This window comes from Pygoscelis adeliae, unplaced genomic scaffold, assembly GCF_000699105.1.
Source record: "Pygoscelis adeliae isolate BGI_AS28 unplaced genomic scaffold, ASM69910v1 Scaffold166, whole genome shotgun sequence".
Lineage (NCBI taxonomy): Eukaryota > Metazoa > Chordata > Aves > Sphenisciformes > Spheniscidae > Pygoscelis > Pygoscelis adeliae.
In genome coordinates this window covers 6,480,846-6,496,049 of record NW_008825156.1, presented here as the reverse complement: position 1 = coordinate 6,496,049, position 15,204 = coordinate 6,480,846, and the positions used below count along the sequence as shown (strand labels likewise).

General features: G+C 35.3%; 1 protein-coding gene across 1 annotated transcript in view; it reads left to right on the top strand.

The window, feature by feature from the left end:
- SBF2 (SET binding factor 2) overlaps positions 1–15,204 on the top strand; it is a 240,092-nt gene that overhangs the window by 141,182 nt on the left and 83,706 nt on the right. Inside the window, exon 17 of the mRNA XM_009328574.1 lies at positions 14,454–14,522. Coding sequence (XP_009326849.1) covers positions 14,454–14,522 — 69 coding nt within the window. The remainder of the gene's footprint in view (positions 1–14,453; positions 14,523–15,204) is intronic.

The following is a 15,204-nucleotide window of genomic DNA, read 5'->3' as shown; positions in this document are numbered from 1 at the left end:
GTAGCTGAAATTCTGGTGGAGCCTGTAATCTCCATGTTAATGATGAAACATCTTTGACTACTCAGGCAACAGTTTAATAAGAAAGAAATCATGAACAAATTCATTTTCAATGAAGTCATTTTATGTCATAACCTAAATACTTTTAAAATTCTCCAATAAAAGTTTTTTCTGAAGAAAGACTTTCAAAAACTTACTGAAAAGACTAAAAACAACATTTGATCATGAACTTAAATATCTAGTGCAGAAACCTTTAGCTTGTACCATACCACTGTAAAGCTTGGTTCTATCACGATTTTGTGTGAATATGTAACTTTTTAAGAAATAAAAGCTGAAGTACTTACTCAAAAATGAATTTTGGTTAGCAATGTATGCAGGAACTATGGTGGTTAGCAGCATTTAAAATCCATATTATTAACAAAAAAATGTTGATATATTTCTTTTCCTAGTCAGCATGCAGCTTTCAGTTCAGAACAGATGCCCCTGGAAGCAGCTAAAGCGATGTTCTTTGTGCTTTCTTGGTTTCCTTTTTATTCTTTCTGTATTCTTTTCACTGTATTTGGTAGTCATCCTTTGGCAGTCATTTTTTACCTAATATTAAATCTCTTGCATTTATTCTATCATCACTCCATAGTGATTTCTCCAACTTTTTTTTTTTCCTCATGACAGACAACCAACTTCATTAATCATTATTACAAAATAGTTGAATCTGTTGACTACGTTTAGGAAATCATATGTCAGTAAAAGACGTATCTGGAAACCTAATGTTTTGAAACTTTCTGCAATTCAACTGAGAGGTGTTACCTTAATTTAAGATTTCTTCATGTCTTGATTTGAGACACTTGGGTTATGGGACTTCTACATAGTCCAGAAATTGTTTCAGTACTGCAGACTCTGCTATGGTCATCTAATGATTACCAGTATTACCATATAGATTTTCTTTATCTCATTTCAGTGATTACTGGTATGGTAGTAAAAGTTGGCAGGTAATACGCTTTTCTGAGTACTATATCTTCCCCCCAGCCCCCCCCCCCCCCCCTGTCTGTGCCCAGATGAAGTAATCAGATAATTTTAGGTATACAAAAGCTTTCATTCATGTGTTGATCTTGCTAAGTTCATTACTGTTATAAGATGAGATAGAGTAATCCTTATTTTGTGGTGTACTGGCTGCAGTGATGCCATTATTAAAAACTAACAAAATAAAAATGCAACACATAGTATATCTCTGTACTTAACTCATTCAGGATGAAGATAAAGGATTTGGGTCCAACATTTAATGACAAGGTATTTTCTAGAGATTTTCATCAAAATCAGATGTGCAGCACCTCCATGTTATTGTTACAGCAATGGTGAATTTTGGCTGACACTTAGCTGTCATATTTAAAGTCAGAAGAAAATCATGTGCTTCGAAGGCAATGGTGAATTCTTTTGAAAACTTGGGAAAATATTTTTGTAGTTGCATATCAGATACTTGGTAAATTATCACAAAAAAGGAAGACCTTTTTATCTTTGCATTCTTGTAATTTGTAAAAATTTATCAAGTCTAACATATTTCTTGAGTCAGTAACTGTATCTTTTAGATATATACCTTTATTTATACAGTAAATCTCACAAGACATTTTACCTTATAATATAAAATTCTGGTGCTTATCAGTCAGCTTTTGTGGGTTTTTTTGAAATAAGTAAAATGTTTGGAACCAGCTATTGTAAGAGAAAAATACTTAATTTTCCCTTTATTGTTATAAAAATATGGTATTAGCAGATTACTACCATGCAGTTATTCCCAGCTATAGAGTTAAATGAAAATACTATAATCTGGTCTAAACTTCAGTGACAGCTAAGGGTGCGGGGAGAGGAGAGAGGTTGTTTTGGAGAAGAGTCAAGCTAATGTAAGTATTTATTAATTTTATTTATTAACTCATTAGTGTAAATAAAATATAGCAGATAAGATCAATTACAGATTGAACTGTGAAGGCAAAATGGTGAGATAATTTTTTGACAATATATAATACGTGTGTGTCTATAATGACAGAGGAGCTTTGTCTGCTCAGAGGGAGGAGGCTATTACTAGTCCTCTACTCAGCTGTGGTGCATTGAAATGATTTCCATTCACACAGTCAAATCCTTGGAATGCATTACCTGGCAAGATAGCTTATTTTCTGCACCTCACTGAAAATGCAGCAAGTTTGCTGTTCAGTTCATGTGCCCTCATTCAGGTGGATCCAGTGGTAGTGCTGCAAGTGCGGTGCTATGTGTTTGGCGTCCTTCCAGGCTGACTTAATCCGTTTACGTACTATGTACTCTCAGGAATAGCTTGGGCTGCTTGTCACTACCCTTCCTATACACTGCTGCATCATCGCATTCATGTGTCTCGCTCCACAAATGGGCATCAGTATACTACACAGTAGCATTGTACAGTGCTTGTGCATCCCTCTCTCTCGCTCTGTATTAATATAGAAAGCCCAGATCTTTATTATTTATTATTTTATTTTCTGTGGAGAGGAGAAGGTTCAAAGAAGAAGAAGGATGGTGAATAAGAGTATTTGAAATTTTAATTAAACTGTTGACTAAGATCACCTAGCAAGATGTCTCACAGTACTGAATCAAAAGCTACGCTCTTAAATCTCCTTACAAAACAGCAAAGGACAAGATGGAAAGTTTCAGCAGCATAAGGAACTTGGACATAATGTGGCCATGGGACACTAGCATGGTACTGAAAGAGAAGGCAATGGGGACTGTGGGATTCATGTCAACTCTGATAGTGAAGATCTTCCTGAAGCCTAAGGATTTCTTTGCTACTTAGAACTGCGGGTAAGATAAAAGGACTGAGAAGATGGTGAAATATATCAGGATATCTGCTCATATTTCTTGTTAGGAGGAGACACAGATAGCAATATTTATCTTTTGAGTCATCTCATTTATGTTTGTTGTACATGGCTAACAGTTCATGCTGATACAGTGTGTTTCATTCAGTATACACACTAAATAATGCCATGCTGTCCAGAAATTAGCTATTGATCTTCAGTATTCTGTCCTGCACTCATTTGGTAATTTGCTACTGCATTCTCAGGAATTGGAGTCTTGATGTTTTTAGGATGCCAAAGCCATTGCTAATGCTTAAACTTCTCACTTCGTATTTTCACTACCCACTCTTTTTTTTTTTTCCAGCCATTGCAATCTGGCTCATCCTTCTGAAAGCTCCAAATATGAATTGTGTGGAAGGAATTTCAAACAGCATGAGTGTAGTTGGGACTTAATACTTCACTAATATTTCTCTGTACCCCAAGTTGCCTTTTATGAATCTTTTCATTGCCATTTACTGTGCTTCCATAGCAGAACTCCCCTTTCTGCATTTTTTCCCTATAATTTCAAGAAGGTAAGAACAAAGCAGAAAGGTGTTTGGAGTAAAACCCTCAGGAAGGAAGATCAGGTAGCCTAGGAGAAGGTCTGTCAGTGTTTTAAAATGGATTAACTGGCAACTCAAAAGCTGGCAAAGGCAGCTTTCTCTGTGGTTGGTTAGCTGGATGTTGCTACTAGCAGTGATTTAGAAAGCTACAGAACAGAAAAGGACCATACCAAGATTTCTTACAATTTGTATCAGAGAAACACTTTTTCTGGAAGGCAGTGCTACAGCAAAGTTCCCTACTACACTTCTGCTTCTTTGGTCCACACAGCAAGCTCAGGGATTTCTTCTTTCCTCTAGTAGTGTTTGCCCTGCAGAACTGTTTTTACAGAGAACAGGAATTTTTCTCAAGGACATCCAAACATGCCTCTTCAACTAGATGACAAACCAGTACGTTTTGGGAGCTTACTTTTTCACTTCTGTAACCAAAGTCAGAGGAGTTACTTCATGGAATTCTAACCTTCAGATTTCCTGGAGCCATTTGAAAATCCCAGAGAAAAGTATCAATACGAGTTCTAAGACTGAAATATTCAGGGGATAGTTTTCCAGTTGCCAGTTCAAAATTGTTTTACTGTTTCTTCCATTGTCTTTATGTATCTCTTACAAAAAATGCTTCACACTTGTTTTCGCTTGTATTCTTAGAAAAACAAACACTTTATTAACATTAAAGGAATGAATTTTTAATAAAAGTTTCAAGGAAACAGTTCCCACATCTCACATGCACTTATCATATTTGTATTATTGAACCACAAAAAAGCATAAGATTTCGAATAAAATCTGTATCCATATGGAAGAAGCTGCTGCCCATGCACTGGAAAGTACAATCTGAACACTTAAGATACTTCGCATTAAGTTAAATAAAAATACTATATTTTTCTAAGTTTTTTTTTTCCATAGTTTAAATATTTATATTAGAACGTATATATTTCATTGATGAATGTTATCTTGGAGGGAGCACTTTACTAAATCAAGCAGCTCTTGAAACCTCTGAATCTCTTGGGCTTTCCAGGCTTTGCAACAACATTCTTCCTTGATCACACAAATCTGATGTGTTAATCAAGATGGACACTGCTCTACAACATGCTACCTAATCACACACAACATAATGTCCTTCAGTTTCCCAAATTTGCTTTAGGTATTCTTTTCTATGAACCATTTATCCTTTAAAAGATTTTATCAGCCCGTGTTACAAAGCCTTAAATTTGCTGGGAGTTTTTTCTCTAGAAAAATGGGATATTTCTGAAAATGGTTTTAGTAGCATGATTTTTTCATGATGTGGAATGAGCCTATTCTGATGTTGTTACAAGGTTGATTTTTGGATAAAGCAACTTGTACAACAACTTGTATTAAAGTTGTTAAAACTGCAACTACTCTTTGAAATATAACAGAAAATTTACATTCCAGTCTATTAAGGAACTGAGAGGTCTGGCAGCAGGGTTGGCAACAAGGGATTTTAGGATCTGTCAAATTCAACAGTGCAACTAATACAATGCGTCATTTGTGCCTAAGCATGGAAAAGCCCTTGCTGGCTGTATTCAAGATTCACAACCTTATAATAAGCAGAATTACCTCAAAAAACCCACAAAACCCCTCTTTGTCATCCTTGAAATTATGCAGCCATTGCAGGGCATCCCAGAAATATCCTCTTCCAGCAGCTGACACTTGTTTCATGAATCCAGAAATGGAGCTGCACCAACAAAGCTGATCCAAGAAAACTTCTTCCAGAAGCAGCTGGTCATTGTCGTTCTTGTTGTCCTTTGGTGCAGCTGTACGCAGACTAACTGGTGCCTCGTCCAAAACCGTAGCAAAGCTTCTCAGTACTATCAAGGTTGATGTAGAAAAACTGAAGCTGTCCGGCAACAAGATGTCAAATACGTATTGAAAAGAGACTCCACTTCTGGCAGTTTGTGAAAAATGCATCTCCCAGAGGCAGTGTTATATCCACACAAACGTGTACTTCAGTTCGCAGGGGCACTGCATTCAGTGTGTATATATATGTATTTAAAAAAAAAAAAAAAGGCATCATTCTCTCCAATAATTCATATTCTCTCCAATAATTTTTGACTGTGCTGGTTGAGCATAGTGTTTTCCCTTTATATACTTATTTAGTTCTTCTGGGCTTCTTTCAGTTCTGCACTCTCCTGACAGTTTCCATCTCTTGGATAAGATCCTTAAACTCTCTAATTGTTTTGTTCTTTTGCCCTTTGTACGAGTATATCTCTTGGTGAGACTAATGTTTTTAACATTTTTAACTTGCTACAAGATATTCTTCCCCCTATCTCCCATCAGTCTTATGCATCATTTCCAATTATTTACTCTTTACCTCACGTATTTCTTTGAGAAACTTAATACCACTACTGTAAATCTGTTCACTTCTGCCTGTTGCTATTCTTATAATGCTTTTTTTCTGACATCAAGGCACTTCATAATATTTCCATTTCCTCTCATGTTGAGTGCCTGTTCAATTCAACTGCAATATTACCTATTTTACCGATTCCTTGGAGCTGTCTATACTGTACAGAGTTTGCTGATATCTGCAAACAGCAACAAAACAAGGTAATTCATTTTGCGCTTTTTTCTGAATTTTAGGGCACAGTCTTGGTTTGACATGTATAACACAGCACATGGTTCCAGGTGCTGTTCATATGTAGCTTATGTTTTTGCATGCAGTTACTCTGTCCCTTGTCCAGAACTTAGCATTTGTCTTTGTTAAAGTTCAGGAGGTTCTTGTCAATCTGTTTCTGACAGGCTGTGATGCCAGTTAGTAGCAGGCCTGACCTCCAGTGTATTTACCACTCCCCCGAATTTGGTGTCATTCAGAAATTTGATGAAGATGCATTTCGTGCCATTTTCCAGGTTGTTAATGAAAACATTAGCTGGTGTTTGCCACAGTATCAACCCCTGAAAACACGGCTCATAATCACCTGCCTGTTAAACTTGGAACCATTGACCACTGTCTTTTGAGTCTGACAGTACAGTCAGTTTTCCATTCTTTCATCTAGACCATATCTTCCCAGCTTGCCTACCAAAGGATACTAAAGGAGCCTGTGTCAAAAGCCCTGTTAAAGCCAAGGTAAATGAGACGTGCTGCTCTTTCCTCAACTACAGAGCTTGTTATTTCATCATAGAGGTTGGTCCATTTTCCCCTGGTCAGCCTGTGCTTTCTGTTCTCAATCACTTTCTTGTTCTTCATGCGTCTGGAAATGCATTCCATGAGGACTTGCTCCCTACAGTCTAGCCTGTAGATCCCCCAAACGTGTTCCTTGCCTTTTTTAAGGTTGTTGCCCAAGGTTTTATTTCTGCTTCCCCAGAAAATCAGTTATAATTGACAAGGTACCTATAAGAGACTAAGTCTCCCAAGGGGAATGCTTTGGGGTTTAGAAGTTCTCTTTTCTAAGATTATGTCAGTGAGAGTTTTTAGCATAAATAAAGAAAATATTTTGCTATCACATGTTATTCAATGGAAAATTTTCAGTGAGCCCTACTTCCAAGTTACATTTCATCAGCCATTGTTTGTTCAATTTCTCCATAGTGAACTAGACCCAGAATCTTTTGGCAATTGATTTGAGCGGAGCATCGACTCCTTGCATTTCAGAAGATAGATGTAAAATTCCACTTCTATCCAAACAGTATTTTTCTAAAGTGAAAACCTGATTTTTCAGTGAATGACTTTACATACCCATAGAAATCTGATTTTTAAAAAAAAAAAGATGTTAATTCCTGCTAAGTTGTAAAAATTGTATAGAATGTGCACTGATGATGTGATGCGTTTTTATTAAAAGTATATGAAATAAAAAAAATCATATGAAACTTAAAGAAGAACAGTAAAATTAAATTAAGCAAGATGAATGTATTCTTACATGTTTGAAAGTTTGTGACTTTGCTTACAATTTAGGAGAAGAGATGCTGCTGTGCACCGAATGAATGCTAGAATGCATAAGAATGCGTGCTGTGTATTTGTGAATTGATTTGCTAATAGATAACTGGACTATACTGGAATATTGCAGCTATTTTAATAGTTCTTCTAATATTTTAAGCATTTTTCCGTTGTTCCTTAGATCAGTTAACCAGGCTGTCTGTAAAGTGGTTTACAAAGTATCTTGTATTTATGTTTTGCAATCACTGCATAAGTGCTTTGGTGTACCAGGGCTTTAGGAGCACACTGCAGTCTGTAGATATATTATGAATTAATCGCGCCTTTCCAACTGAGTTGTTAATGGATATTGATCACTGTTTTGTCATGAATTGCAATGTATTCTATCATTTGAATGTTGTTTGTCAAATACTTTTTACAAATTACTGTGCAGGACCTTGTATCACAGCTGGTGTAGTTTAAGGTTTGGACAGAGTCACTGTGAATGAAGCCCTGCTGTGAAATAAAAGTCAAAAGGCATCTTGGCATCCCAACCATTTCCTTGGGAGAAGATTACAGCCTGAGTATGTTGAACTTTATTGCCATGGGCCTCATGACAGTATTCAGAAACATGCATGGCATTTCTGTTAAAGAAACTCAGATGTGCTTAGATGCAAGGGATGGCATTCTTTTGTTTATCAGTATCTTGCAAAAAAAGTTAAATGTTTTTACGCTTTTGGGGTACAGTAAAAATACAGTGAAGAATGTGTAATTTATGCACATAAAAATTGAGGTTCCTGATTTCCTAAACATAATTTGTTATGAGGAGGAGGAAATGACTAATCTCAACCCTAGATGGAATTTATTGAGAAAGAAGGGTGGGTGGGTGGGACTCAACAGCTCTTCTTTGAGTAAAATGTTGTTTCTTGTTTTGGCTTGCTGTGAAATGAGAAGTACAATGGAGCTGCATAGAGAAAACGTGCTGCATTTGTTAACTTGTGAACATGCGGAGTAAAGCAAAAGGAAACTTAAAAATCAACATTACGTGCTTATGTAACTCCATCTAAATTGCATCAATTGAATTCTGTCCCTTCTACCACTATGTTTCGAGGACAGACAAACCTATGAGAAGTCAGGGCCAGGTAAAGACAAATATGAAGCTCTTCAGAAAGCAAAGTCCTTCTTAAGAGAGAATTGGATCTCCTGCTACCTGGAATGGCAGACCTACAGCATCTTGCATCCTATTGCTGTCATGACAGGTTCCTTGATGAAATAGTCATTATGAAGGCTCCTAGTCAGGCAGAAAGACCACAAGGTCAAAACAAATTGGTGAGGATTCTTCTGAGCTGGGTGCAGTTCCTTTGTCTTCTGCGTTTGCACTTGTATGAATGTAATGGCCGTAGAGTATGAAGAAACTATTGCATCTGGCATAATTCAGAGCACAGGTGAAGTATGTCTAACATGGACTTTGTGTTGAATTACTGCTATTAGATAGTAACCAGGTAGCAATCTGAGAAATTGTTCCTTAAAAGCCCAAAGTGTGATTCTGGTCAATGTTAAACCTGGAAACAGTAGACAATAAGAGTGTACATTTTTGTTTTTATTTACTGAGAATCACTGCAACAGTGTTTAAGTAGAACCAAAGTTAAATTAAAAGCTTGTGTTAATGAGTAACATGTAAAATGTGCTAGGATCATTTACCAAGGAAGAGGCGTTTGAAAGACTGTATATATCCTTATCAAAATGAGAAAGTTTTAAAAGTAATGAGAATTGCATAAGGCAGTATCTTCCAAGTTTTGAATGTGTTCTTGTAGTTCTGCTGATAGATAAGTCCACAGGTAGTCCGATATGGGCCTCCTAGGTATGTCTGTCTTCCATCCTGTTTCTCAAGTCCCGGAAGAGTTGCATTTAACAAAATTATAGCTGTCTCAATAAGGTTTGATTTCACCTTTGGTGACAAGAAAAGAAAGAAAACTTTGATCCCATTATAAAGCAGAGCAGCTACTAGCAGTGGTGTTAACTTCGCTAGGCAAAACTGTATATGAATGTTAGAAAGAAAGTAACTGTACATTAATTTTCACTGAAAAAAACAATTTTTCTTATGAATTCAGTAAGAAGATTCAAACTTTCTTTTGAAGTTAATGATATGCTGTTAGTAATAAGTAAGTAATTAGTGTCATATTGGCATTTATTCCAGCAAAATATGTCATTTTGACTGTTGCTCCAGATGATGGCTTTATCTGTGGAGTTAAAACTTGTAGTTTAAACACTTTTAAAAGTTACATTGGAAATTCCAAATAGGACTATGGCTTTTTCACCTTTCTTTCAAGGCAGCATATAATTATATTAGATATAATCAGTACATTGTGAAATTGTCAGTTTATTTACTTAGATTTTTAACTCTGCTGAGATTGAATATAAAGGACATTGGTCGTAATATCGATTAACATGGAATAGGTTTTCTTTGATTAAAAACCACCATTTTAATAGTTCAATTGCATTAATATTGTATTTATATATGGATGCATAAACTTTATTCAGCTTATCTAATGAAAACGAATTATTTTTCTAAAATCAGCTCATTAAAATTCAATTCTAGTTTTGAATTGCATTGCAGTTCTACATGGTGAATCCCTGTTCCTTTTAACAAACACAGCATTTTTTCTAAACTGGACTGCTGGATTCTCTTACTACTTTAGACAAAAAGAATAGTCTTGTGCATTAGGTTTGACAGTTTATATTTCCAAACTATAAGCTGCATCAATGATAAAAATTCTGTGATTCAGTAAAACTCTGCCCATGTAATATATCTGTAACAATAAGGATTAAATCCTGGCACCACTGAAATCATCTGTTGAATTTGGAACCAGTAGTTTGCACCAGTAGACCACCTGTAGTTTGTAGCCAGTGTACTGCACGCAGTGTAGCCAGTGTACTGCACGTAGTTTATGGTTCCCTTACATATGCTGACTTAACAATTCTTGTCTTAGTGCTTTAGAAACACATACGACTCTAAAGTTTCTGGCATTTTTTTCTTGATTCATTATGAGCTTAGTCCTGCATGGTGATGAATGCTGTTGGTCTTCATGAAAATTGACAGCATTCAAGAGGGACAATGCAGCGTTGAGGGTTGCTTTAGCAGTATTTTTCATAGAGCATACATGCATCATACTGTACTGCCAAAAAAGCATGGATCAAGAGCTGCCATGTTTAGCTTTTTAGTTTGAATGCATTCACTGCATGTTACGTTAATTTCATGTGATAGTCAGGCCTGCAGGTAATTCCATTTGTTTATAGTGCTGCTGTGAATGTAAAGCAAAATTGGTTTTCAGCATACTCAGATTTCTGTAGATTATTAAAAATGTGGTGTCTGTCTGAAAAGCTTACTGTCCAAAGCAGAATGTGGTGTAACACAGGAAACATACTGTATCAGCTAGCAATTAATGAGAGAGACTGTCAAGATGGATTTAAAAAGAAAACTGCACTCCAGATGTTATCAGATAGTTAATATATATCTCGTAGATTTTTATCATGTGACTAAGAGAAAGTAGTAATGCCTAAGTATCAGTTGTTATTTACGGCAGTCTGTTCGGGAAGGTATGTAAGCTTGTGCTTAACTGTCACTGTGCTTCACTGACTTTGGCTTGCTCCTCTTGTAGTCAGTGGAACATCAAAGGGTGCTTAAGGGCATTGTTGAATCTGGGCCTGCACCTTCAGTAGTAGATCAAGGAGGAACCTTTACCTGGGGTGGCTTTTCTTAGCTGTTCATCGCTAGGATCAGATTGTGGAGGGCATCTCAACTTAATGATGTCATACAATACCTTGTTTTCCAAATAAAAGTTCAGGTCAGTACTTGTTCTGAAGTCAAGAATGAGAAGAAGAGTTGCCTCTCCTCTCCAGTACCAGAAGCCTAAGCCACCTACCAGATTCCAAAAGCCATCTATGCCTCACCAGATACTAGCAGTCCCATGTGTCCATCCAAGCAGTCAAAATCTGTAACTTCCTAGCTGTCAGTTCTACAATGTAATGACAATATCTAACCACCAAAGTTTTGCTGCATATTTAAACTGAGCAGAACATAAATCACGTGTATTATCAAAGTAAGTATGATTTGAAGTAATCCATACTTATCAAAGTAACTTACTTACTAACTTCAGTAATCCATTACTTATCAAAGTAAGTAATGTAAGGAAAAACATTGTCATTTTATTACTCACTTGTCAATTCAGTATAGCAAAATGTACATGCATTTTAAATGTACTTGAATTCCTGTAACGCCTCCAATCTGCTGCAGAGTTCAGCAACTATTTGAATATATGATCAGTATGGCCAGAATAATGTTCCAGATCTTCACTCAATTAGGCATGGATTCAAAGCAGTGCTCTGCACGTGGCATGGTGGAAGTCTGTATTTCACTGTCATAAGACATTGTTTTTAGGAATTAATTTGCTGAGAATAATTTTTGTTCCCCAGATGTGTTTCAGCTTCATTTTGTGCAAATTAGGGGGAACAGCTTTAATTATTTTATGGTATTTGCTCTGTCTACTTCTGTAGCAGGAGTAAGAGATATTTTTCACAATTGGTAAAGACATTATTATATAGAAGGCCTCTGGATTGCTTTGTTTCAGGAGTCTAAATTAATTGCATACAATACATATATGACTTTTCCAGTTCTTTGGTTTGCTTGTAAAATTGAGAAGCTAAGGTTTCAGTGCAACATCTCTGTTAACTATGGCATTCTGTCTTGCAGCTACAAAGCAGATAAACAGTTAATTAATTTGACTATTCTTAAGACAGAAGTATTATAGTTTATTCCTAACTGAGATCATTTTACATTTCTTGTCATATTCTGGAGAAGAAAAAATATATATAGATAATACTTACATACTACAAGTCCAGTGGGTACTGCTGGCATAGAATATGTGGAGAATTTCATGCTTGCAAGAAGGAATGGAAAAATAATCTACTGTGTTGTTTATGTGGTGATGCTATATATCTTTGAGACATATGTTAGCTCTTAGAATATTGAATGCTCTCTAGGTGAAGATACATTGCTCAGTTTTTACAAAGATATTTTAATGTATATTTTGGGTAAAAGCCAAAACTCTTACAAATAATATGAGCTAAGGGATTAGGTAGATAACTTGAAACAATAGGATGGGTCATTTTATACCTGGTCATAAATAAGCACGTACAGAAATAAAATACGTATTTCTTTGAAAACTGTTGAGCATTCCTAAAGGTTGTAAAGTCTCAATTGAAATGGGAAGTTTTCTGATTAAGTGAAAAAATACTAACAATATTTATCATATCTTTATATTAAACTACAAATACATGTGCTAAATTCCGAATGGGGGTTAAAGATATGGATAACAATAGGGAATAATGCAGAAATTGAAAATTAAAAGCAGCTGAGGCTATGTCCTTTAGTCTTACTGTTCTGACATCTTACGAACTAATTTGGGTTTTTTATATACATGTCACAATACTGAAAGGCATCATTAAAACATATATTGAGTTTCTCAGTGTCCGCTTTTCTTACCGTTTTCCTCTACCAGATTGGAATGTGTTATGAAGTGTGAGCACTTGCACACCTTTTGTTTTCCATGCGCAGTTAGCATACATGCATTCATGCAGAGTTAGACATGTTAAAACCTTCAGTAACTCTGTGCAGAAATAAAACTTCACATCTACGAATTTGTAGAATTCATATAGAATACATATGTATGTAGTTTTCCAAAATACATATGTAAGTAGTTTTCTAAATGCTACTATATTTAACTGTGTATTGACATTGGTATTCTGTTTAGCTGTGCTTGATTGAAGTAATGGAAGATGAAGTATTTGTTATTGGAAAATCACAAAGGTTTAAATGGACTTTTAAAGTAATGAGAAGCAAAATAGTCTTGTGATGAGTTTTTTGGTCTATTGTTTTAAACCTGCAGTCCATAATCACTCAGCAGCCATTTAAGAAAGAAGCGTGAGATGAGTACAAGTAACATTCTAATGATCCTTAACATGATTGTTCCTGTAATGCAGGTTTTATATTTCTGCTATTACAGTTGGCTCGTGCCAAGTTTTTGCTAGTTTGCTAGTTGCTGTGTTTTAGAGCACTCTGATATGAGATGAAAGCATAAATGAAAAGTCTGGCAGAGGAACACTTGAGATACTTCAATTTTGGAATTTGGTCAGATGTTATAGATAGTTAATAGGAGTGTGGTTTGAGCTGGAGGGTGCCCGTTGTAAGAATGAATGTTAAAAATATTGAAATGAATTGTTCAAATGGAAATGTTGTTTTGCCATTCATCATCCAGGGACACAATGGTGATACATTTGTCTAGAAGAACTATGTGCATTATTGTGTTCTTCAGTGTTGGCAAAAAGAGCTAATGAAAAAAATCTAGTCACTTTAAAAAAAAAAAAGTATCTTTAACTCTTGTTGAGTATTTTTTGTTCTATGCTTTTTAAAAAAGTCTCAAAAATTCAAGTAGTTTGTTTTTTTAATATTAAGTTACATTTTAATTCTGGTTTCTTTTAAAAGACTTCCATAATACAATCACTATTTTCATCAGTGCAATTACTAATTGATTTACTTTGGCAAACCCTTTTCAGCCTAGAGAGACACGAATGACATGCTTGACTGTTGAATGAGGCATTCTGAGACTGTAAAGAGAATGGGTTTTCATCTTCTTTTAAAGTTAACCTTGTGCCAAACTTTTGTAGAGGCTGTGGAGGTGATTATTTCATATTAAATAAATGTCAATTTCTTTGTGTAAACTTTTTGAAAGTACATTCTTTGGTCATCACATCACTTCCATTTTAGTCAGATTTGCTGTTGACCCAAATGGAAGCAAGCTACCTTTTTATTGTTTCCTAAATGAGGAATGCTTTCCTTTTATATGTAAACTATGTTGGTGAAATTGTATTTCAGACATGGGAGTGAGAAAGCTGCTAATAAATGCCTTAAATGGGAAGAATCATGGCAATACCTATCTAGCAGAAATTGAAGGAAGATACGTATATGTATACACACATGCACACACATAAATATATGTTATTCTTACATGTTATTCTTACATTATATCAAGTGATTAAAAGTTACATTGTGTATAGGAAGGATATCAGAGGGACTGAAATGAAATTATAATGCATAACATTGAAAATGGTTTTGCTTATTTTCTTCATATGTTTTTCTTGAAGGATTGTTCATCTTCAGAAGAATATAGCATTGCTGCAGCATTGCTACCTCTGACCACTGCTTTTTATAGGGTAAGTTTTTATTCAAAACCACTCCTATTTTGTATTTTTTTACATTATGTACATTGTTAAAATGAAGACAGCGATGACAGAAGATACCTGGTAGGTAGGAAGGTTCATTCTAAAATTGATTGATGTCAATGGAAGTCTTTTAGTAGGCTATTATGGACGTTGCTCCAGAATTACACTAATTGATGTTGGGTGACGATGATTATGATAAATTTACCCAGAACTAAATGCAGGCTTATATGATGGGTTAGAGAATTATCACTGAGTCACTAAAATAATTGAAAATAATAATTTCTGATGTTATTGTGTAAAAACTGTTTATTGGAGTACTCTTTTGTTTAATTTGGCATGTTAAGCATTGGCCAAAAAGCACATGTTAAGTTTTCAGTCTGTGTAGTTTTTAACTTTGGAGAATGTTATGAATGGCTTGTTTTAACTGTATATTTGTTTTCAATTTCTTGTGTTGTTTTTTTTCCTTTTCTTTTTTTGCATAGTGTTTGATAGTGATAAAATATAATATGATAGTAAATACGAAAATGTAAATAATGCAAATTCTGCAAGCGGTTATTTCAAAAGCAGAACTTTTGTAGTATGGCTTTAGTTATTTCAGTGTCCTAATACAGTAGCATTTTCACCAGTTCTGGTTAGCTCAAGTGCCACTTCTTAGGATGTACATATCTGAGGA